Raw genomic sequence first — 25146 nt, forward strand, 5'->3', positions numbered from 1 at the left:
CGTGTGGGCAAGCCCCCTCCGTAACCGAGCTTTCCGGAGCTGAGGAACCCTCTGTCCTCTCTCCCGGCTCTGCGGGCGGCTGGCAGGGACCAGGTGCTACCGTCCTGACTCCGTCTGAGCCCTCGGGGGCTCCAAATGGTTTGGCAGCAAACTGGGCTCCTCCATAGTGTGGGGGGAGTGGGAAAGGGTTGAAAAGACCAGAGACTGCTCGCCGCGTCTGAGGGGTCCGCTTCCCCTCGGACCCCCGACGTCCCCCACCTCCATTTGATTTCTGTGCCAAGAAAGACCCTCGGACCCAGGAGTTCCTGACTCTGGAGCGGAGTGATGACGGCACACCTTGTCATCAGCTGAGTTGTGCCAGGTGGATCGGACAAGGTCGATGTCAGTATTGAGCCTAGACCCAGCTTGTCGAGAATCTGAACAGGAAGGTCTGCCAGGCTGCCCACGAGAGGGGCGGCCGGCCCCCTATTGGCCTCGGAGAGACGCTCTGAAACCGCTCCGTCCTTCCTTCTGGCCCTCAGCAGTACCAGCTCCCCTTCTGCAGCTCCAGGTCACGGCCTTCATGCTGGTGGCGTCCCTCCACTCACCCAGGGGGGCGTCTGGGGGGGGGGCTCCTCCTCCAGCCTCAGTGTGGGCGTCTCAGGCCCTGTGGGTGTAAAGTGGTGGCTTCCTGCCCTTCGGGGCAGCGCAGTCATCTTACGTGAGGTTGGGAGATGAAACGTTGGCATCGCGAGGCAGCTAGTGCCTATCATTTACTCCCAACCCCCTCAAGCCAGGTTTCCCAGTGACGGGACGGTAACTGCCTGCCCAGTGTGGCCTCAGGTCCCTTCTGAAGCTCCTTGGCAACCAGCCACCGACTACCCTGAGCTCCGCAGGGAACGGCACGTACTGCAAGGGAGCCGGGCGCTGGCCTCTGGTGTGGGGGTGGATTAGCTGCTCCCTCGCTTGCTGGCTGGGGTGCTTTCCAGGGCACACGGCCCCCCCTCTGTGCCTTCTTCGTGTTTAACAGAACCTCATCCTGCTGGGAGGTTTGTGAAGTTGAACTTAAACCAGATGGCAAAGGCCAGAGTGGGAAGCAGAAAAAGAAAGAAAAAAAAATGTTCCCAGTGGCTTTTGGAAACAGAAATAAAACTCCTGGGGAAGGAGGACATAGGCTGAGGAACGAAATACCGTCTTTTGGCACTGGGTACAGAACCCTTTTTCTGTGAATTACTCTAGTTTCTGCCGTCTATATTCGATTTTAGACCAGTAGCGCCAAGGGCAAGAAACTCTAAACCTCTGATATGCATACCAAATCCTTTGAAATTTTGCTGAAGATCCAGGAAGCCATTGCCAGTGCCCAGACAGGGAGGCCTTTTAGCAAGGCCTCGTGACTCAAGTCCCCACTTGGCCATTAATTTGCTGTGTGACCTTAGGCAAGTTACTTTATTATTCAGGCCCTCCGTTTCCTTTAAAATAAAGGGTTTATTCATTTGGGGAAAGCTGAGTGAATGGTATACAGGAACTCTCTATTATTTGTGTAACTTATCTACAAGTCTAAAATTATTTTAAAGTAAAAGGCTTTCTTACAAAGCGAAGGGGTTATATACAGATTATCATCCAGATCTTCTCTACCTCCAAACTGTGATGCTACTCGCTTACTTATCTCCCTTCAGGTGAAAGTATCTATCTATCTATCTATCTATCTATCTATCTATCTATCTATATCTCAAAGCAGAACTTTGCCCACTCCTCCTACGCACATAAGATGTTGATTAGGCCTACATGCCGCTTTTAGCATATGGTATACCCTAGGCAAAACCCGAGTTCTCCAAAAACACATTAAAAACATTCCATCTATAGCCACGTTGTTTCTGCAAACGCGTCAGTTCGTCAAGTAAGGAAAAGCTGTCTCCGTGGCTGTCCGCGCTTGGAGAAGCTCAGTTTTCTCCTAGCAACCGGGCTAATTATAACTGCAGCTACCTGGTAACAGCGCTAGATTTTCCCGACATTGGCTGGCAGTGTGGACGCCACCTCAGCTCTGCCGGCCCCTCCTTTGCCGAGAAGGCACCAGAGGAGCTGAGCGACGACGGGCAGAAGGGAAGCGGCCGCCCCTGTTAGGGTGACAGTATCCAGAGAGGCGGTTCAGAGTCACAGGACTTCAGAGCTGGGAGGGGTGCTGGTGCCGAGCCGGGTGCCGCCCACTCATTTTGCACACAGAGAACCGGGGGCCGGAGAACGTGGCGTGGCGTGTCTTCGCCGGGACCTGCTGCCGGCTTCACCTCCTTCCTTCGACCTCCCACCCCGTCCATCACCAAGTCCTACAGATAATTTGCCTCCAAAGTGTTTCGCGGAGCAGTTCCCCGCCTTCTGTCCCTGCCACCAGGGGCCTCGCTCAGGCCCTCGTCACCTCTTATTAAAATGTAAAAAGTTTTACTTTTCAGCTTTTTAAAAGTAGACTTTATTTTTTAGAGCGGTTATAGGTTCAGCCTCCTCTGTAGCCACGTTCCCCGCCCGGGGGGCACAGGGAGGCAATCGCCGCACCTGCTCAGGCCCCTCACTGCCACCCGGGGTCCGCAGTTGACATCAGGCTTCGCCCTCGGTGTTGTGTGTCCCACAGGCTTGGACAGGTACGGAATGACACGCGCCCACCATGACCAGGTCGCACGGAGCGCTTCCACTGTCCTGAACGTTTTCTATGCCCCGCCTCTTCGCCCCGGCCTCCCCGCCTGCCCCGGCCACGACTGCTCTCTCTGCGGTCTCCATAGCTGGTTTGGCCCGTCTGTCCCCCAGCCTTCCTGCCTCGTCTTCCTGGAGTCCCGCTTCCCCACCCGCCAGAAGGATCTAGGCGTTCCCTGCCATTCGAAGCTCATCGGCGGCTCGTCATCCTCAGGATAAAGCCCGCAAGTCTTTAAAATGGCACCGAGCCTCAGTCTATGTGCCCACTACTTAAACTCATCAACACAGAAGCACTTCGGTTGTCCACGTCTTGCTTCCAGGCTCTTGTTTCCGGCAAAAGCGAGAATACGGAGTGAGCACGCACGCTGGGTGCAGACCTGGACACACCAAGCTTCCAGAGAGCTGTTTCAAAATAGCTCGGCCAAAGTGTTCTCATCTCTCTCTCTCTCTTTACTTATATTTCTCCCTTCTCTATTATACGCATTATAAAGTCCATGCAAGTAAAACACGGGGTGGAGAGGGGGGATCGTTAGCAGCTTGCTGAGCGAGGCATCCGACTGTGAAAACAAAGTCAGCTCTGTTTCATATAAGAGGAGAGCCAGTCACTCTGCGACAGCTGCCACAAGCGGCACTTCGGACAGCAATCTGGGAGGCGCACACTCTCTGCACGCGTCTCCAGGTATGCGGCATACTAACGATCCTTTGCCTGTATTTCAGATCTAACACGTTAAATGTGCTTACATACGACAGAAGGGCAGGGCAGGAATCCCCGTCTCCGTTTTAGGAAACTAAGGCTCCCGGAGGTTAGGGACAAGGGTTTGGGACTGAGTCCAAACCATGTGTCCCCACCTTCGATATCCCTCAAAGCTACTCATCTTTCAGTCATCGTCTCCCATTGGTTCAAGTCGGGTGCTGAAATCGTACGGCCCGATGGGGTTCATTGGGACGTCACTGAACTTTTGGGTGCTGAGCACACTACGGCTGCATGTGTGTTGTTAGTCATCGTATTACCAAAAGCCTAAAGAAACCGGGCTAGAACTAAAGAAAATCAGTCAGTGGGCCAAAAAGCAATTTAACAAAGAGTAGATCTTGAAAATACTCATCACGAGAGAAAAAAAAAAAACAACAACAAACATTTGTGACTACTTGGGGTGGTGGATGTGGTAATCATTTTACAACGTATACAGATAAATCGATTCATTATGTTGTACACCTGGAACTAATATAATGTTATATGTCAATTAAACCTCAATTGAAAAAAGAGATATGTCTCAAAAAATAAACTAATTAAATAAGTTGAATTTAGAACCAGTCCAAGGACATCACAAAGTATTAAACCAAGAAAATAAAAAATTTTGAATTATAACCAATCACAGTCATAATAATAAAGCAAAGGACTTTGTACCATTACTAAAACCTTTTACTTAAAAAAAAAAAAGGAATTTAACGAACCTAGCCTTTCTTATTCTCTTCGAAGGAGCAATTTTATATTCGAGAATGGCAGTAAATTTGCTGAAATCGGGATACTGGGATTATATTATGTTATTTACACATAGGCAAATTAAAACGAAGACTGAGACAAATTGGAAAATGGCCCCAAATCCACTAATGAGGAAAAAGAAACTGATTTGGAGTAAAAAAAAAAAATGCCCAGTAATTGGACTTATCTGGATAATTTTGTCATCTCTCAATTTGTCACAATAAGGGCAAATATTTCTTAAGGACTTACTATATGATAGTTGTTATATTGATTTCAACTAATTTGGTCATTTAGTCCTCTCCCAGACCCTATAAGATAGGTGCTATTACAACATCCACTTCGGCTCAGAGAAATTATAGTATTTGTCCAAGTTAACACAGGTAGCAAGTGATAAAACCAGGACTCCATCTCAGGTCCGTCTGGCTCATAACTCTTAGCCAGTATGCCTAGTGACAGCAGAAGAGTAGGAATGATAAACACTCGGAGGCGAGTACGGTCAGGAGGCTGTTTACCACGACTTCAAAAAACATGCTACGTCAATCTCAAAGATGAGAACCCACAGCTCAGAGAAGTAAGGCAATTTAAAGTTCAAAAAAACAATGGAACACAACTCTTTCAACTCCTCGCTAGAGGCCAAATCCACGGTAGCTGTCTAGCATCAATTACGTCATGCTTAAACAGTGACTCTGGCTGGTCCAGGATGATGACGTTCAATTTCTCCTGATGCTTTAATTATCGGATCTGGCCCCGTCAGATTTTAAATTCCATTCTCAGAATGGAAACTTCAATCTTTTTTTAAAGCACCGTGGTTAATAATAAACTCACACGAGTTCACAACTAAGTAGTCATCATGAGGCAGAACACGGCGGATAGTGGTTTTGCGCGCTGTTCAGGGACTGGGTGTTTACTACACGGCGGTGGATTGCATAAATTCCAGGGTCGAACATATTTCTAGTGGCGGCGCACTCGGCTATAATGAGAAGAGGCAGGAGCAGATAATCAACGGCAATGAAATCGGCCGAGTTGCCACCCAGAAATTATTTACCAGAGCAGCTGCAGTCCAGAAATGCAAACGAGCCACTCTCTCTGGGAGTGGGACGTACTCAGCTGTGGACCACACATGGCACCTTCTCACTCTGCTCCAGAATCAGGGGCTATCCCCGCTGCAAAGGTCTTCCCTTGCCTTGCTTTCTTTATATGTTCGAAATTGTCACCCCCAAAACTGAACCTGCAATTAATACTTGCTACCAAGAGGGGGCAGCGGTACCCAGTCAGGAATACGCCCTATCTGTTTTCTAAGTTTGTTTGTTTGTGTTTCATTGTTTACAGAAATTGGAGCTTAATGGATAGCTTAAACACTGTATTATTAGTTCACGGCTAGCATGAGTCTCAAGATTATTTCCGAATTCTCTCAACAGCTTGGAAAAGAGAAACCTTTAACTCCTTTTTTTATTTACTTGTGTTGAAGTTGATAGTTCTAGGTTTTTATGTAATTCTCTAACTCTTGTAACTTCTTTTACAATTAATTAAAATCCTTGTAGCTTCCGGAAGGATTATACCTATTTCAGTCTCTCAGTCTGCTACGTAAAGGACCTGCCACCTGGAACCTCCCTCCAGTTCTTGTCTCCTAAAGTTTTCTGTATTTCTCTCCCCTGCAGTCATCCTGGTAAAAAGTTTGATTGATTGTCTCTCCTCGAGACAGTAAGTTTTCACTCCTAAGCACAAACAGGTCAACAAAAATCTGCAGTAGCTAAAATAAGTGAAATGATAAAATAATTACTATTCGCAACTGACTTATGATATATGTTTCCCAAATGTTGGTTTTGTTTAAGAGAATCATGCACACAGCACCCAAATTGTTGCAGACTCTAACTCGGTTGGGTGTGATTTAATGTTTTCCCTATATTTAAAGAAGTCTCCTTCCAACACCGAGGAAAAACCGAGCTAAGCTTGGTCACAGAATAAGGCTCTCAGTTCCCGTCGGACTCACCTGACTCACCAAGTGAGGCATCGGATGTCACCTTTGACATCTTGCTAACATGGCTGTTATTCAATTGTTCTAATCTCGCAGAATCATGATGTGACTAACAAGGATGAACCTGAGAGGCCCCAAATATCCCACAGTGGCGAATCGACTACTTTGAATTAAAGTTGCTGCCCAAGCAGTGGGTGCCGGAAGGGCACCTTGACCTTCCTTTGTCTCACTGAACAGCAGGAAAAGAGATCTCCCATGTTCTCCTATCAATTTCTCACAAACGTATTGTTTTGTTTGTCTGTTTTTGTCGAAAAAAGTATGAACAGATGCCCGATTTGATCATTTCCTTGAGCCACACTTTATGATCTGAACATTACATTGTGATTCTTCCGGACACACGTATTCCATCGGTTTTTCTCCCGTTAATCCAGTCTTGTGTCAATTTTATTCTTTTATTATTTAGTCTAGCCATAAGAACCGCAGGAGTGGGGCAGGGTTGGGGGAGGGGTTCTCCCCCTTCCTGACAACATATTCATGGAAATATCTGAGGATGAGATTAAAAGAGGCAAACCTCCTCCTCATTTTAAAATGTAATAACTATTACTACTAGTAGGCATATAACTATTACCCCCTCATATGTACGTGAAGCTGTGAAGTTTAACCGAGTCCTTTGATGTCTTCTGTTTTAATCTTTACGGCTGCTATTTATCCATACTCTCAACGAATGATTTTCAGTGCCTATGGTGCTATGCGGTAATCTTAATGCGGGCTCTACAGGGCTGGGTCGAGCTCAGAGAGGTTAAACTACTTGCCTAGGTCCCCTGGTTGTCCAGGGTTCCTGATAAGGTGACATTCTAATCCCTTGTCCTTCCATCAAAACAAAACCACCTGGTTCCTATCGACCTCTCATCATCACTACGTGGTGTGAAAAACTAATTTCGACTCTGCTGTTAATGACTGATAATGGCTTTGCGTGTTCTCCTTCCCCGAATAAGAGCATTTTAACTTAAGGCTTTAGTGTTTCCCAAATCATCGCCAAACGGGATGAGCGATGTGACAGGGGGACTGAACAAAGATTGGGTGAGAAGGGAAAGGAGGGGCGAGGTCCTCAAATCATATAGCCGCCTGACTACCCTCTACTTAACACTAGAAAGACACGGGGCGAGGTCCTCAAATTATATAGCCGCCTGACTACCCTCTACTTAACACTAGAAAGATGCGGGGTCATGTCTACTTCCCAAATGGGACGAATGGCGATAGTGGCCTAACAAAATGGCTGTCACCTCTGCACTGTGACAGTGCCCTGGGGCCGCCCCTCACTCCCAGCGGCTTCTATAACCTTGTGAACCACACTCCTCCAGGACAGCAATGGCGCCTTCTCACACGCCACCTAAAGTGTTCCCTGGAGGCTGTCCCCTTAAGCCAGCGCAGGGCAGAGCGCGAAACCAAGGGTTCAAGGAGTCGTTTGATTCAAGATGAAAAAAAAAAAACAAAACAAAACTCTTTCCTCAAATTATCTAAGTAATTGCCCCATCCTTTTGCTTCGCTTTGGGGGCAGTTAATAGGGAAAGGTACTCCCTCTGCAGTGAACCAGTCGATATTTCTACCCTGAGGCAAATGCAGCCACTCAACCCCCTCCCCCACCCCCACGCTCCTGGAGTCACCAGCCCTCACCTGGCAATACCCTCCCGACCCCTGAGCTCCAATGAGACACATCACTACTTAGCCACAAAAGCGGTGAAAGGTGAGTCCCCCGTCTCTTGGAAATCCAGGAAAGACGGAAAATAGGCCTCTATCTCCCAAATTTAGCTGTCCACATTAGTGGAATTTATCGAATAATCGTTTGGGTTTTGTAGGTACCAGTTACTAGTCCGATCTGAGATATTATTTGGTAACCTGTAATGTTCCCAGCCTTCTCTATGGGACACGGCATACACAGTGATATTATTCGTACGGTCTCCTCGTGTAAACAGCCGGGGACTCAAAATCTCTGATAAAATCAGAGGTGACCAGCTCCAGGTCACTTGGGTCACTTCGGTGCTTGTTCGGACACTAAGGGGGCTGAGGAAACCAATACCGTGGTGACCCGTTAGGACGCTTAGTCCTTGTCAACCACACGGCCCAATGTCCTCTAACCAAGGTGCTGTCTCATCGCGCCCTCGGCTCGGCCAGCCCCCTCCATCTCTCTGCCCGAGGCCAATCATCCGGCCCTCAGTCAAGACAGCCGTCCCTTGCTGTGCCCCTCTGGGCCAGCTGCTACTCCATCCGGGTACCCTTTCCTCCTCATTCCAAGGTGAACTAGTCCTCTGACCGAAAATGTCTAAGATAATCATCTTCAAGACGAACACGAATTTCTCAGGGACTGTCCTCAGCTGCTGCCCTGCCCCCCCCCCCCCCCCCCCCCCGCGCCCCAGTATCCTTCTCTGTCCCCACTGAGCTGGAGCTCGAAGCGGCCCCTCTCTGGTGGGATGTGCAACCAGGGAACAACTTGCTTCAGAGTCACCTCTGGGGCTTGTTTGAAGATGCACATTTCCAAGCTCCCCCTTCTGCTACTCAGTCCGCATCCGGGCGGCCAGGCGGACCCGACGTCCTACACCAGCCCCCAAGCCGACGGCTCTGCCCAGCTCCGCCCGGGGAGTTCCAGGCTCTGACTTCACCCAGCTCCCTCTCTTAGCGGAGAAGGACGCTGCAAACCCGCACGAAAGGGTGAAACGGGCTTGTCCGAGGTCGCTCGCGGTGAAGGTGAGCAGCCTGGCCTGGAACGCACCTGCCCCGCGGGAGCGCACCTCGCTCAGCCGCACGGCCCCCGCCCCGCCGGCGGGTGGGGCTCCCCGCCGCGCCCCCGCGCTCACCCGCTTGTAGATGTCCTCCCGGCTGGCCTCATACTTCTGCTGCATACGCTCCTCCAGGAAGTAGATGCGCAGCTTGAGGCTGAAGTTCTCCTTCTTCAGGTCATTGAGGTGCTGCGACAGAGTGCGATATCCATTAGACATGGTGGGCACCCATGGGGAGGCGCGGGCCCCGTCCCCCCTTCAGCCCAGCACCGCGCGGCTGCCGCGCGGCCGGGACACTGCGGAGGCTACGGCCACATGGCCCGGGCGGCTGGCGCGCGCTCGGGGACTCGGGACCGGCCGGCTGCTCTGGGCGCTGCGGCCCCGCGCACTTTCCTTTTTTACCTCCGGGAGGTATTTGCGGAATTCCTGACGGAGGAACATGCTGCCTGAACTCAGACACAAGTGGTGTAACCCGACTCCCGGCCGGGCCCCGAGCTGTCACCCTCCCGGGGCCGCCCGGGCCCAGCTGTAGACAGTTAACAGCTTCTCGAAAAAGAGAGGGGAGGGACTCCCACCCCCTGGAGCCTCCAGGAAATGGGGCATGGGAGTAATTCAAGGCGACACTGGGGTTACAAAAAAGAGAAGGAAATGAGGGGGGCGGGGCGCGGTATTTAAGTTCCTGGTGGCCGATTTGCACATTAAAACTCAAGGGAGTGTGGCCAGAAGCAAGAAATAGAGATCGCCATAGAGATCACCTGTACACAAATGGCCCACGTGATTTGTGTACACAAATGGTGACCTCGGGTCAGATGTCCCCGTTCTGTCAGGTGCGAATCTTAAAGAGAGGTCCCCGATGTCCTCTGATGGCCCAGAGGCTCACCCCTCATCAGTTCCTTCCCAGTTTTCCTCACCAAACTTATCCATCCCTGAGGCGCTTAGACAAATAGCCTTTATCACCATGAGCCTTCCCCGTAGACAGCAGAGCCACCCACGGGAAGAGCCAGTCTTCTAGTTCACTGGAGTCTTTGCACAAGCTCACAGAAAAGCAGGGTCCAGGGTCCTCCCCACGGGGGGTGAGGGAGACAGGGAGCGGGAGGGGGCGCGGGCGGCAGCCTGGAGCCCAGAGATTTCGGCCAGCCACCGGTTCTTAACTCAGGCACCGGCCAAGCGGAGCCAGGCACTCATCACCAGATCCTGCTCGCAAAGCGATTTAAGATCCTCACATGACAGCTGCAGCATTAGTAGGAAGCGTTATTTATACCACATCACGCGGGACATCGAAGGTGACTGCGAGACACACAGACACCAAACACAGGTTCTTGGTTGCAATGACACTAGTTTGGGGGGAAAAAAAAATCAGTATTCATGACCAAAGTAAAGAAAACTAAAAAGTTGATACTTAATTCAAGTACTCCCTTCCTCCCCGACCTACTGGCTCTTCATTCTTCTAATTCTTTCTTTACTCTTCGTAGTAATTCCAATCAACATCTCTCGGGTCCCTTCCAGGGCGTATGCTGAACATGAGGGGTACAGAGATGAAGGCAGCCCCGACTCTCGGAGAGCTACCTAGCACCGCAGCCGTGGGTGTGTGTTTCACACTCTAATCCTCCGAGCTTGGGGTAGTCACGCTTTTTACATTTTACACTGTAATCCGGCGCACACACATGAATGCAGTATGAGTTTCACAAAGTAACGTCACTGAGACGGGACATCGCTTGTAAAATTCTCAATCTTTCAGCAGGAAATGAAATGGGACATCTCTTGCAGAGTTAATCTTCCTAGTAAACCTAGTTAAGTTTTTTTTTTTTTTTCTTTAGAAAAAAGGCCCTCTCACTCAAATTCTGATAATTGCCCAAACTGGTGACTCAGATCCTCTGGCTGTTGATAAGGGTCATCAGCCCATAGTTAGCAGAAATGGTGTTAAGTCAGACAGGGCCCTTGGAGTCTGAGGGGGGAGGGGAGTTTAGGCCAAAGGTCTTTTTTCACTCTTTAAGAAATATATAAATCAAGCCCGGTTTCCCTTTACTCACTTAACAGGCAAATCAATAATAGAAATTGATAGATATATGATTTAAATAATAAGTTTGTATCTTCTTTTCTTCGTCTAGGGACTGAGGTGGCACTTCTGCAGGAAACCCAAGACCCTGCCCTGACTGAGGCAAAGAGGGAAAGAGCTCCTTGAACCCCTGTAGGCAGGGACTGAGGCCATTCTCAGCAGGAAGCAGATACGGAAGAAGAGACCTTCAGCCCCTTAACATCCATACTAATAATAAAGGGGTTCATGGCTCTTAGAAAAGAGTTAGGCAGGAAAGTTAGGGGGTTTCGGGTCTGCCTGCAAAGACACCGAGGTCATCCTATCCTAGAAGGGGTCCACCCTAATCTGACCGCAATTAAGCAAGCCAGGAGGCATTTTTTAACTCTCACGAAGAAACAAGTAGGCAGAGAATTAGGTACCAGTTTAAGCCAGTCACTCGCACCTTCGCAATGAAGAGCCCAACCTTCAGCTCACCTGAGCCTCATCATGCCATCATTATAATATGATGCATATGCCCGGAAGTTCATTAATATCATTATAACTGACTGAATTCTGGGAACAACCATGCCTAGAACCAAAACGATGACTCGCTGAGTCCTGTCAATCTTAGTTGTCAATCAAGGAAGCCCACTCCTCTAAGAAAAGTAACCACCCTCAGCACACAGGGATAAAAACCCGAAGGCTTTGTCTCCAGGCCACACTTCTCGTGCTCAGTCCCGCTTCTACTTCTGGACGTGGACTTTCCCTTCTGATAAAACTTTTCTACTCTATTTCGGTGTCTTGCTCAATTCTTTGTTCCAGACACCAAGAACCTGGACAATGCGATGGGAGAGGACCCCGCCCTCTGGTCACGTCACCATCACTGTGTGTGAGGCCCTCCGATGCCACTCTATTTCCCTTTCTGGGTGTGACCCTGCTGAATTGATTTCGTGGCGCATTAATATGTGTCATTCTAAACTTCGAAAAACGCTGCATCTATGAGAACCCAGAAGACACAGTGATTAATTCTTACTGCGGCAATGAGAGAAAACCTCACTGCGGGTTGTACTTGCACTTTGCTTTGAAAGAGAAAAACTTTGAGCAGATAAAGTGGCCCAGGGAAGGCACAATTTTAGAACTGAGTGGTCTCTCGAATAGATTTGAATCCTAAGTAGTCAACACATTGTGTACCACAGACTGTTGGCAAGTTAAGATAAAATATTCTGACAAAAATGTAGATTTTAAAAATTCACTAGCTATTTTTGTTAAAATGGTGCTTTTGGAATAAATGAATGCTGCTTAGGCTTGGTTAGCATGGGGAAGAGAAAAGATTAAATTTAAACTCAAGAAGATCCTTTTCTGGTCCCAGCTCTATAACTAAACAGCTATATGTCTTGAACTTGCATTTCTCCAGAGGCCTCGCTGCTCTCATTTACAAAATGCAGTTGGAAACTAAGTGAATTTTAAGGCCCCTTCTTGGTCTAAGTTCCTCCAGGGATAATCGAATTATTACCACCTCTATTTCACACGAGGAGAACCAGGGTGCCAGACTCAAGATCAGTGTCTGATAATGTTTTCGATGTGTGCTTGGATTCTTTTGCCAAGTGAGATCATTTAATAAAAGTTTTATGAGAAGTAAAATCACAGAAGAATGCAGGATGTTCTTACCCAGGCTAGATAATTTTCTTTCTGCTCGTTAATGCTTATTTCCTCTTACGGTCAATGAGCCCTTGTTCTCTCTCTATGGCCCCTTTTCTGTGTGTGTGTGTGTGTGTGTGTGTGTGTGTGTGTGTGTGTGTGTTTCTGCTCCTTGAAGTGAGTATTTAAATGATTAGTCCAACCGAGTCCTCTTACCCAAGATCTAGCCCTACATATCCAACTCTTTACCAGGTAGTTCAACTTCAAAGTTCCATTCTCACTACAAGCTTCATAGCGAAGACTTGCAAGTCTCTGTCATGTCCGCCAGAATCCATTCCAGCCATCCGTTCTCCATATTATATAGCTAAAGTGATGTTTCCAAAACTCAAATCTTAGCCTGTCATCTCTCTCACTTAAAATCCTTCCCAGGCATCTCATCACTCTCAGAAAAAAAAGGAAAACCCCATCACATCTCCTCAAGACTCCCTGCCTCTTTTTTCAAGTCCTAGTTTGAATCCCACCCAAAGCGGTCCTTCCTAGCCCAGCCTGGAAAGACTTAGTCCTCTTTGGAACTCCTAAGGCAAATATTAGCGCTTGGCAAGTGTTCACGTGCTGCCTCATGATATTGCTTTTCTGTTGTCTTGAAGAACCGGTCGTTTACACCTTTTAAAGCTATTTAACTTACCCCATATTTATGTCTCTCAAACTAGTCTATAAGCTGCCCGAAGAAAGGGTCAAAGACTTATGTGTCTTCCTATCCTTCTTCTGGTCCCACAAAACCAAAAGAATCTCTCCAGTAACTTTCATTCGACCTCGTAGTCACAGCTCGTTAATCACCCCAACCAGACTCGAGTGTTTTGAGGGCTGGCAAGGAGTACTTTGTGCCTTTGTCTCCTCATCGCTTAGGATTTTGGAAACACTCCCTAAATATCTGCATAGGTAAGTGTTCCACATATATTTCTTTTGTCCTCGTTGTTGATTTGATCCGTTAAACACTGCCAGCTTGCTTAAGTTGCTCTCACGACTTTCTGATATTGCAGAAAGGTCTCTTGCTTCCTAGTAGAAGTCTCCACTTGAATGCAGACCGCTTGTACTTGGGACACCTGAAACCCAACTCCTGACCTTTCCCAGGAGGTCCCGGGCATGGAGTATGAGCAAAGGTGCAGAGAGCCGACTGGTCTGAAACAAACACATATGTCTAGGCAGGTCCTGGCTCCCTGTTTGGACAAAGGGTCAGGAGAAAGGGGTGGGGTGGGGGGGGCAGATGGGGGAATTGGCAGGAACTGCTCACTAGGAAGATGTTTTGTTTGTATATTGCTTATGTTTGTTTATCTTCAGTAGCTCTAACAAACAAAAAGGCACCTACCTGGGCTGCACACTAGACCTACTACATGGGGGCCCCTCATGGGTGGGCCTCTGGCTTCTGCATTTTGACAAGCGCTGCCTCCCTTGGGAACTAAAGAAACTGGGTTCTTGAGCAAGCGACAATGCTTCTCTCTCGGTTCCTCCTTTTTTACACAGTACATTGAAAATCCTTACTCTCAAAATACTTTTTCCAAACATGCTCTTCCCTTAGTTTATTCTTCCCACTGCTTCTTAATGTATTAGCCCAGACTGGAATTAAGACTTGAATAAGGACTCGATCAATGCCAAAAATAGTAGGAGGATTGCAAGCCAGCTGTTGTATGTCATGCTGCATTAACATGGACAGATGTCAAGTCAGCCTTCAAAGAAAAATCGGCTTCACATTTGCCTAATCATATGCAGACCCCCCAGACAGCTCTTGTAATGAAAATGCTTGAAAACATACTAATCTCTTACCATTCTCCCTCCAAAAGACAAAAGTTCCACTCCAGTTAAAATAGTTAATCATCTTGATTGACACATTCTTTTCAAGTATAATAAAACTTCTGCAACTTAAACTCTGCTAATTTGATATCTGTGATAATTCCTGTCTTTACATTTTATGAAAATAAAAATATTCTTAAATAAGTTAATGTTAGAGGAACAGGAGACTAGGGTTTACATAACCTTTAACACTGTACTATTCATTGACGAATAGGCCATAAATGTTATCACTATTATGCATATTTAAGTGTAGTAGTATGGCATTTTGGAAGAGCAAAAGCTTTTGAATCAAGGAGATCTAAGTTCAAATCCCAGTTCTGCTATTTTCTAATTGTGTAACTTTGGGACAATTACTAGTAATTAACCGTAGGAAAGGAGTCAGGAGCCGGGGACCCAGGTAGGCCACTAAGGAGCTTGCCACTGTATCTGTAATGCTAACGTTTGTGTTTTGATCTGAGGCACACAGAGTGAAAATAATATTTGGTAAAATTTAGATATTGGGTACATGGATGGCGTTTTATCATTCCTTGTATATTCCTGTTGTTCGTGAAATAGCTCATAGTGTTAAAAAGCTATTTTAAAGAGAATGAAACTAGCAATTACAGGGAGGCAGTGATCATTCAGGCACAAGGATGAATTCTCAAGTAGGGTTGGATGTAGTGAACTTATTGCCATACTCCATCTATACATTCATGCATTGCATATCTATTGAGCACTTGTATTGTGAGAGAGTAAATTTCTTGACACGAAAGGGGTTTGACTGAAACTAAAGAATCACTTGTCGGGGATATTGTTAAGAGTCATCGCACAGGAGCTAGGACTCAGCCCTAGAGGACTAAGTAAACGTGACCCGCGCTTCCTTGACACCGGGACAACCGCTCATTAGGCTGTCCTGAAGAACGTGCCTAACTCTTGCAGACCATTCTAACAAGAATAATATCGACCGAAGTCAATGAACTTGGTTTTCTGCTCATTGACCCTTCCACTTCCACCAGGGATTTCTGCCTAGTGGTCCAGAAATCAGCTGTTGATGCCTGCTTCAGAAAGCAGACTGTGAATTCTACAGACCTGGCTTTTTTCCCTTTTGGGTTGCATGATATAAACCAATCTTTCTTCTGAAACTCGGTTTCTGAAATTTTACATAATTCCAGAAGTTCCAGAATCTTTTAAATGTTGCGGTCTCAATAATATCACTCCATTTTCTCCCCTAAAGCTCAAAAGCACACTGATACCCATGCTCTAAGCAGCCTTGTGTTTGAAATGACTGGCCGGATGACAAGAGAGCTAACAACAGAGCTATTACATCAGGTGGATAAATAACCGTATCTTAGTCAGCAGCATCATGTGGATAAAGGACAGGGGTTCAGATGGTGCTCCCTTGCCTTACCCCACCACCATAGCCACGCCACCCCCAATCCTGGAATAACAAGGCGTCATCATCATCATCATCACATTAGAGCACTATGAACTATATAAAACTAAACCAAAACAAATAACTTCCCTAACCACCAAAAATAAATGGCCTGGCCAGAAATAGTGCTGTCAGAGACAGTTAAATGAGCTCCATGGCAGAAATGACAGCTGAGCTGCACCGACGCTGGGAGCTCCCGGGGACTCCTGGGCTCCAAACTGGACTCTGTATCAACAACTCAGCTCGATCAAAGCCAGCAGGACTTGGTGGTGTTTGCTCATGGTTGGTTCAACCCAGGAAGAGTATCTGCTGAACTTCCAGTATTCAGGGGGAACATACCAATGTATGGCCTCACCTATTTTTCTAGAGTTTCCAGCAGCTTTTCTCCATACTTCTCTAGGCGAGAAGGTGATCGCAAAGGCACAATTAGGACTTTGTCTAGACAGAAGAGTTCACAGTATACCATGAACGAGCGTGGTTGCAACACTAAGGTTTTGGCCAGGAGTAGAGGGTAGTAGGGGGATAGACTACCGAACCGAACCCCAGTGGACGCTCCAGTACAGCAGCCATGACAACAAGCCTCCTCTTTCTGAGCGCACCATGCTCTCTGCTGCCCCCAGGACTTTTCACGGGTATCGGTGTCAGCCTGGAATGTCACTCTCTTCACCTCCCACACAGCTCGGAGGGAACTATCTCCAGCTCGCCCTTAGGGACTCGGTTTAGATCTCACCTATAAAGCAAGCCTATGTGACCCGAAAGCCCCGGTTAGGACCCCTCCTGAGCGCTTCCTACTCTTCTGGTTGGCATGATCTGCTTGACCGCCTCACCAATTAGATTTAGTGCCCCTCAAGGACGAGAAGGATCTTAATTTACTTCTAAAACGCAAAGTCACTCTACTGGCTTTTGGTCTTTGTTGCTGTTGTTTCAATGGTTATAAAAGAGCTCCACATGCCTGCTCCAGTTGGTCCCTTGCTCAGCGGATGGCATCCCCTAGTAGCTGCCCAAGCAAGAAAGCCTGACATCATGCATTCATCCAAAACACAACAAAAAAGAAAAAGGCATTCTGCTGATCACTATATCTAGTCGTGGATGACACCAACCCCGTCTCTGTGACCCTGGAGTCCTGATTCTAACAGAAGAGAGACTTTGGAGAAATTGATCACGATATTAAAGGGGAAGTGCAAGGTGCTCCGGACAGTCACAATGACAGGGCGACTGTGTGGGATGGGAGCCGAGAAATGAATCGGTGGTAGGTGGTACTTGGGCTTCTTCTCCATCCCTGGTCGTGCATCCAATCAATTGCTTAGTCTTGTCGCTTCCGCTTCTGAAATCTTTCTCTTTCGTTTCTCTTACTTTATACTGTCATCACTACCAGCCTTTTCCTGGAATACTGCTACAGCCTTCTAACTGCTTTCTCTGCCTTCAGCCCGACTCCTCCAATCCAGAGTCCATACAGAAGCCGCAGGGATGTTTCTAAAAGGGAAATCTGGATAAGGAACAGAGGTTCGCCTCTGTCTCCTCCTCTTTAAAAGTTTCCAACAGCTCCCCCAGGAGGCTCCGACACAATGCAAAAGCCTTTGCATAACTTGCAAGGCCCTGTATATCGGCTTCTCTCCCTCCCTATTTCTCCAGGATCAACTCTTCTCCACGTTTCTAGCACCCACGCCCTGAGACCCATTAACTTGCTAGGGCTCCCTCTCTCGTCTGTGTCGTGATTCACGTGGCTTCCTCGGCAAGTTCTCTCACCCCCAGTCCGTTTTAGTGGCTCGTTCCTACTCTTCTTCAGGTCGCAGTTAGATGTGGTTTCCTCCAGCAAACATTTCCCGAATCCTCCCACCCTTTGGACTGAGTTAGGACCCCCGGCTATAGATTGTGTAATCATCGTGATTTACGTTCTGTCGTTATTGGCTAATCTGTAAACTCTATGAAGGCGGGAACCCTGTTTACCTATTCATTATTGTCTTTGCAGTGCTTCAGACATTACGTCGTATATAGTAAATGCTTTAGAAACACCTGTTAAACGATTAGATAAATAAAATGAACACATTATTAGAAAGCCAGACAATATAGAAACTCATAAAGAAGGCAAAAAATCACAGCTAATCTCATCGCCCACCCAAACATAATCAAATCACTATTAATATTTTGGTGAATATCCTTCCAGACATTTCTATTTTTTTCTCCCTCAAAAATTAGATCTTATTTTATGTAACGTACAGTCAAATCGTGGTTGTTTTGTTGTTTAATCTTAAGTTTGTTATCATGGACATCCTTCCAAGCCAGGACACTGTTCTACGACGTGCTATTGTATGTATATGTCATCCTTGAACTAATCGATCCTCACTTTGATGGTTAAATTACTAAATAACAATTAGAGTATTTCTAATACTTTATTTGTACAAAAATACTGAAATAAACGTTCGCCCTTGAACACGCCACTCTTCATAGGTTCCTAGTTGATCACCGTGTATTTAACGGCTAGACTAGGGCCCGGCTCACCGGGCGCACCACGTGCCGAGGGGATGAGGGGTTAAACAGACGAATGAAGGAGGAAACCGCTGTCCGCAGAGAGGCATAGTGAAAGTGTGGCCGAGAGCGCAGGCTCCGGAATCAGCACACTTCCGTTCGGATCCTGGCTCGGGCACTTTCTGGCAACCACTAGCCTCCCTACAGGGTCAGGGTCCCTGTCTGAACCAATGACGATGGCGGTCGTGTCAACCTCAGAAAACTGTTGGGAGAGCCGAGAAAGACAATGCAGCTCGAGCGCATCCACAGAGCCCGGCACTCTCCGAGCGCGCGATAAACATTAATTGGTATCGTCCTTTCTGTTGCCATTTAAAATTTTTATTCTTAGGATGAAAATTAGGATTGGAATGAAAATTCCTCAAGGTCCATAGGAAGAAAAATACGAGTTTCTCTTCATATAGTGAAGAGGAGAATAAAATATTTTAAAACGTTTTCCTAATATTTAGGTTTTAAAGACATACATATGTTTGGCAATTAATCTCGTGATATCTCTTCCACTGTTACCTTGCCTGATATTTAAATTAAGCCTTCTGTAATTTAAATTTCTTATGCCCCTAATCTTCGAGAATGGTAAATTGTAAGCATCTCTGTGTCCTCTGCAGCTCCCAGAATCATTCCTTGTATTCATAGTTTTTACAAAAAAAAAAAAAAAAAATGATTGATACAGATCTGGCAATGTTGCTTAGGGATAAAGACGCTGCATTCTGCGGAATGACTCCAAAAAAGAAGAAACGTCTGTGCTTATGATTCTGAAAGAAGGGTTTCCCTCCATCCTCCCTTCCCACCCAATATCTTTTCGAAAGTCTCAAAACACCAGTGAAAACAAAACCAGTAGGCTTGGGGCACCGTGGTTTGGGGAGCATAGATGCCATTAAAAAACAAAACAAAGATGCAGTTCACTGGTGGCCTCATTTCCCAAGGCTGTAATTACAGAGAAACGCTCAAGAAGCACTGAAATGGCCGGCCCTAAAGGCAGCGGAGACCCAGACCCACCTCAGCCAGAACGGGACACGCAGACCGCGGCAACTCAGATCTCTGTGAAGGTGGGAAAGCCCCTTGCAGAAATGTCTTTCCCCCCGCCACAGACTTCGAGAGCCAAGTGGCGAACTCTGCCAGGAGGGGTGGGGCCTCTCCAGGCTGACTCACTGCGGCTGGATTCAGCTCCAGGAAAGCCGGCTTCGGACTATAATTAGGCAAACCTTGCAGCTGGGTTTGCTGGCATTTTCACATTGAAAACAACATTATTAGAAAATGTGTAAACAGGAGAGAACAGTGGGGGCCCCCTCTGGACCTTAGAGCCACAGACACCCCGCCCCTAAACCATAGCTTTCCTGTAGCATCTGCCATTTTAATTCTATGTATGAAGCCGCATGCGCACTTTCCACCAGGCAAACCTGCACGGTCCTCTCACTTCCCCCGAGAACCTTGGAAATCACTGGAGTTACCTTGGTTCTCTCACTCGAAACCTGCAGAGCTTTAGGTAAGTTATTCGAGCCTTGGTCTCGTCACTGGTCTAATGGATGCAATAATATCTATCTCATAAGTTAGGAAAATGAACTGAAAAAAAAATAGCTGAAATAAAATACATTGAGTATCTCAAAAAGTGCCTTGTATATAATAAATACTCAAATAGTATTTATCATTACTAGATATTACTATGACGTTAACAAGCCCTACCAAATATTTCAAAAGGTCTCTGCTTCTTTCTCGTACTTTGCCTGTATCGTTTTAGCATCCCAGTTTAGGTGGAAAAATGGTCTTCTTTTAAACTCGCTGTTAAAAACAAATGTACTTTTCTTGACTTCCCAGCTTCCTATCCTAATCAATGAATGAACACACCAACATCCTCCTGAGAACCAGTCAACTTGCGGTGAATACAGTCAGTGGATCCCGAGTACGGGCCAGGGAAACACCAACCCAACGGAAGCGGCTGGAGACGACGAGGCCAGAGAAATCCAGATCCAGTAGGTTTACCTACTCGGCGCACGTTGAGTGAGCGTGTACTACGTGCCGGCGTTGTGCTAGGTTCCAGACTAGAAAAAGGATGAGCATAGGCGTTTCCCGCCCTCGAAGAGCTTAGAGTCAGGGTGAACATTCTGAGACGGGAGAGTCAAGGAGAGCATCTTAAAAAAAAAAAAAAAAAAAAAAAAGAAAGAAAGAAAAAGAAAATGGCACCCGAGCTGAAACCTGAAGGATGGGTAGGCTTTAACCAGGCCCAGAACGGGAGAGAAAGGGTGTTCCAGGCAGAGCGAAGACCGGGAAGTATGAAATAGCTTTGGATTGCAAGCAATTCAGAATTCGTGGAGTAAAAAAAAACATGTGATAAGACTCTGCGGAGATCCGAGTAGATTTCCGGTTTACCTGGAGGAAGCGAATGGTTCCCGTCCGCCCCTCACCACCCAGCTGTCACTGCTGAGCTCCCTACTGGAGAAAGTATTACTCGTTTAGGTCACAAAAATGATGAGAGTTTTCAGGCCCACGTTACGAGACGTGGGGTAAATTCCTTCGCGCCTCTTTGTGCCTTTGTTCCCTCATTTGTAAACCAGAGTAATAGCCACGCTTCCCTCCCAGGGTGTGGCGGGCATTAAATAACACTGCACACACTTAAAACGGCACCTTGGACATGGATCGCGATGCGCTCGCTGGTCGTGACCATGTGCTGCTCCAGTCTCACCCATCCCAGAGCTGCTGGGGGCGGGGAGGGACTGTACTCAGTGAGAGAACACACAGGAAGGAGTTTTTCTCAGCATCACTTAGATGAAAAACCTTTCCGACCTGAGAACCCGTCAGGATTTATGACCATGGCAGGTAAACTCCATGACCCCGGAAAAGTCGCAATTTCCGAGCCCTGACACAAAAGCTTCCTGGTTGTTACGTAATTATTACTTGACACGCAGGAGAGAGAGACTTAAACCATCTCTACTGGCCCTTCTTCTGTCTCCTAGCGTGGCTCCTGCCAGTGGTTCTCAGCACTGAGAAGGAAAGATGAGCCAGGGATATCAGACCTGAACGCCAAGAGGAAAGGACCTGAAAGTCAGGTCGCCCCGGGTGGTCACCCGACTCGGCCCTTTATGTTTCCTCTCCCCATAGCATCCGGCCATTCGGCCTATCGGTGGAGGCGACATCCCTCACGTCTATGTTCCAAATCACCTCCAAAAGGAACACGCGGGCAGGCTGGCTTCCAGAGAACACCCGCACAGCTCCGAGGGATGCTGCAGCCCTGCTCGCCCTTTCTACGCCGAGGCAGAATCCAAAGGCAAAAAACGATGAAGGGGGTGGGGTGTTAGCACCCCCACTCCCACCACCAGCCCAACACAGCTATCCAGAGGTTTAGTCTTCAATAGTCGCTCACTATTCCTGCAAACTCTCTGCCTTTCTCACACACACACACACACACACACACACACACGGTATCCATGACAACGATGGGCAATAACAAAGCCAAACCGAGAGCAGGCTGTTTGATTCTCAGGCACATGTGATATGGAGCATCTTCTTTGTCCACAGGAATATCTAGTAGGATGTATATTAGGTCCTAGCGAAACATTTCTATTTACAAATTGAGGGAGGACAGGGTAAACCCAAGTAGATACTGCTTTATTAACTGTTGGTTGAAATTGGAATTTTATAATTTTATGTCAAAAGCTCTCAGTCCAAGAATGAAAGAAACCCACATGTCTTGGGGCATATTTACACAGTACTCTTGGTGGCCCGGTCCCTGGGTAGCACCCACGGGCCACCCGAGAGCTGTTCCTTTTTTGAGCCCACAGAGCTGTGAGACATCTTGGGTGCTCCCTACAGGCCGTGTCAATGCCAGTAGATGGGTCCTACTGAGCAGCCTTCCTGGGATCAATCCAGGGCCCAGGGGGCCAGGGACCCGTGTGACGTAATCGGTAATTCGGCCCTTGGCCACATCTGAGGATAAGGGAATGATGTCGCGTGGAGCTGCTCCCTGGTCCCTGAACCCCAGGTTTCTGGTCTGGTGCAGGTCCTGCACCCTGGAGGGTGGTCCCCGCCCTCACAGAGCACCGCCCCTGGGCTGATGCTTCAGCCGCACCCTCCACAGGCCACGCCAACATTCCACAGTGCAACACGCGACGTGGCCAGCGTACCTCGCAGTCGGGGGCCCACCCCACCCCTCCTCAGCTGGGAAGCGGGTGCCCTGGCCGCGTGCTCTGATGGCTGGACTCCGAGCCAGTGGCATGGGTGCTCTGTGAGCCCCCAGAGTGGGGAGCCGCCTGCAGCCTTCAGCGGGAGGGGCAGACTCACTCCCGGAGGGGAAGTCTGACCCTGTGAGAGCAAAGCGCTGACTGTTCCGGGAGGCGGCCCCGTGGGGTCAGCTTGCTGCCAAGTGCAGAAGAGTGGCCCACCCGTAGAGCGGCGGCCTCTGCTGCTGACACTCGGAGTGATGGCTGGACACTCGGAGCGGGCGGTAGCTCTGAGAGCCCCGGGGGGTGGCGGCCCCCACCTCTGTACCTCATGCCTATCGCGTCGGCTGCCGCAGGGAGCTGATGTCCCAGCTGCTTTGCTGCTCGGCCGGTGGGTGCCTCGTCTACCGGGGGGCAGGTGGGCACGAACACGCAGCACACGCATTGCCACGCGTGCACGCGCCGTGTGTCCGGCCGTGGGCTCGCACGGCATGTGCTTTGTGTCTGGCTTCTTTTGCCTGCGAGGATCATCCGTGTATATGGATCATTAGTTCCTTCCTCTTACCGCTAAGTAGTTTTCAACTATACAAAAACGACCCAAAAGTTTCTCCCTTCTCCTGTTGATAGACATCTGGGTTTGTTTTGTTTTGTTTTGTTTTTTTCTAATTTTTGGCTATCATGAATAAAGCTGTGTAAGACATTTAAAGAGAAAGAGCTGAATCATTTTTCAACACTGATGACTGATTCCTGGTGAGAAGAAAATGACTGTGGCTGAGGCAACTCATGCTTCCGACGGTACCCAGCGACGCAGAGTGGTCCAAGCCAGCTACGGAGAACACGCCCGCCAACCGGGCTAGGTCCCCTGGGCTTATTGTAGTCCAGCTATAGACTCTCAAGGTGCCATTTCAACGTCCTGAACTGATCTCAGAAGCAACAGGGGTGGAAATGATGAGGCAGAGCGCTGGCAGGGGCAATGGCCCACGCACCACGGCACTCAGCACGTAGCCTATTGTCCAGAGGCTTATTGGGACGAATGCTCTTAAAAGAGACACCGTGAAGGTAAGTAAGCAAGCACGGCCACAATCCGGACTAAGCCGAGGGTCGTACTTTTGTAGGATGTCACTCTCCCTTGGTGGTCCTTCCAGTTGGGACGACAATTACCCACCTATGTGACTCACCTTTTCGAAGTCTCGCAGAGCCTGCGTGCGCACCTGCGGGGGTTTCTCGAATGCTCTCAGGTAATGCGTCTGCCCAAAGGGGAGCTTCTCGGCACTTCTCCAGGCCTGTGGCTGTGCTGGAGGGCCTCGATCTTTGGTGTCGCTAAGAAAAGCTGCCGGCGAAATAGAGAACGGCACAAAAGTTTACATAATGGTGGCATTAGGCTCATTCTCACCAACATAAACCCGCAAAATTCGGTTCCCGCAGAACACAAACAGATCCTAGGCGACATGGGAACAGCTCTGGTTTCTGTCCATGCCAGAGGAACGGCATGTTCCTGCGTCTTCACCAAGAAACGCTGTGTCTTTCTCCACCCCTTGATTCTGGTTGGCCCAGTGACTTGCTTTGAATGTGAGAATATTATGAAGATGTCACTGTATGAGCTCCAGGGGCAAGGCCTTGAGTGGCCTGGCATTTCTGTTCTTGCTTTCTTAGACTCCCAAGACCACCACACTGTGAAATAGCTTGACCCACCCTCCTGGAGGAGGAAAGGCCAAGTTCAGGGGGAAGGAAGACAGCCCAGCTGGCGGCCAGTCACCAACGGCTGGACGCTGGAGTAAAGCCATCTTGGACCCTCAGCTCCAGGCAAGCTGTCAGAAGAGGGAAGCTTTCTGAGTGATCCCAAGAGAGACCAGCAGAAGAAATGCCCACTTTGCCAACACACGGGATTGTGAGAAGTAATAAGTCGTTGTTGTAAGCTCCGGGCGGGCAAACTTTTTCTTCAAGGGCCGGATAGTAAATATTTTAGGCTCATGGGACATGCCATCTCTGTCATAGCTAGTCAGCCCTGCCCTTGTTACTCAAAGCAGGCACAGGCAATGTGTAAATGAGTGAGCATGACTCTGTTGCCATAAAACTTTATTTTAAAAAAATGGCAACTGGTCCATGGGCTGTAGTTTGCTGAGCCCTGTTTTAGGATGTTTCATCACATGACAAAAGATCACTGAAATGTCCTCTTTTGTTTTTTTGAAGTCAGGCTACTAGCTAAGAAGTATTTCTACAAATCTCTCTCTCTAGAGAGATTATAATTTAGGAATAATAACAGTTGTAACACCCGACATCTTTAACTGACATTACAGGTTAAAACATAGCTTCAAAAAAATTATTTCATTGATAAAGTTACTGAAACCAGTGAAATAGACCGATGCGATCATTAAATCCATTTTACTAATGAGTAAACAAAGGTTAGAAAGTTTGCTTGAGCAAGATTACATTTCTAAAAAGTGGCACACCCATGTTCTCTCCACCCAACCTTCTTAACGGGAATACTGTGCTAGTGTCTAAGGGGATGTAACAGGGAAAAAAACAGGCAAGGAGGCAGAAATGCCGTCAAAGGAAGCACTCTCCTGGCAGAAGCCAGTGAAGGCTTCTCTGTGCTACCTCCGTGCCTGCCTCTGAGAGGAACACTGTGAAAGAAAAGAAATCAGGGATTCCCTCAGCACAGTGCACAGAGGGC

At 48.0% G+C, this 25146-nt stretch overlaps 1 protein-coding gene across 7 annotated transcripts in view; it reads right to left on the reverse strand.

Moving 5' to 3' along the window:
• The window catches only part of PDE4DIPP2 (myomegalin), a 152098-nt gene that overhangs the window by 97496 nt on the left and 29456 nt on the right, over positions 1-25146 (reverse strand). For 6 of the 7 annotated variants that reach the window (XM_036234995.1, XM_036234996.1, XM_036234992.1 and 3 more), the window contains exons 3-4: positions 23651-23802; positions 8966-9076 (exon numbers count right to left, since the gene is read on the reverse strand). In XM_036234995.1, coding sequence (XP_036090888.1) covers positions 8966-9076; positions 23651-23802 — 263 coding nt within the window. Of the gene's footprint in view, positions 1-8965; positions 9077-9289; positions 9486-23650; positions 23803-25146 lie in introns of those variants that run through there. The other variant, XM_036235001.1, reaches the window with a different exon arrangement.

Source organism: Rousettus aegyptiacus, unplaced genomic scaffold (assembly GCF_014176215.1).
Source record: "Rousettus aegyptiacus isolate mRouAeg1 unplaced genomic scaffold, mRouAeg1.p scaffold_m13_p_17, whole genome shotgun sequence".
NCBI classification, from domain to species: Eukaryota; Metazoa; Chordata; class Mammalia; order Chiroptera; family Pteropodidae; genus Rousettus; species Rousettus aegyptiacus.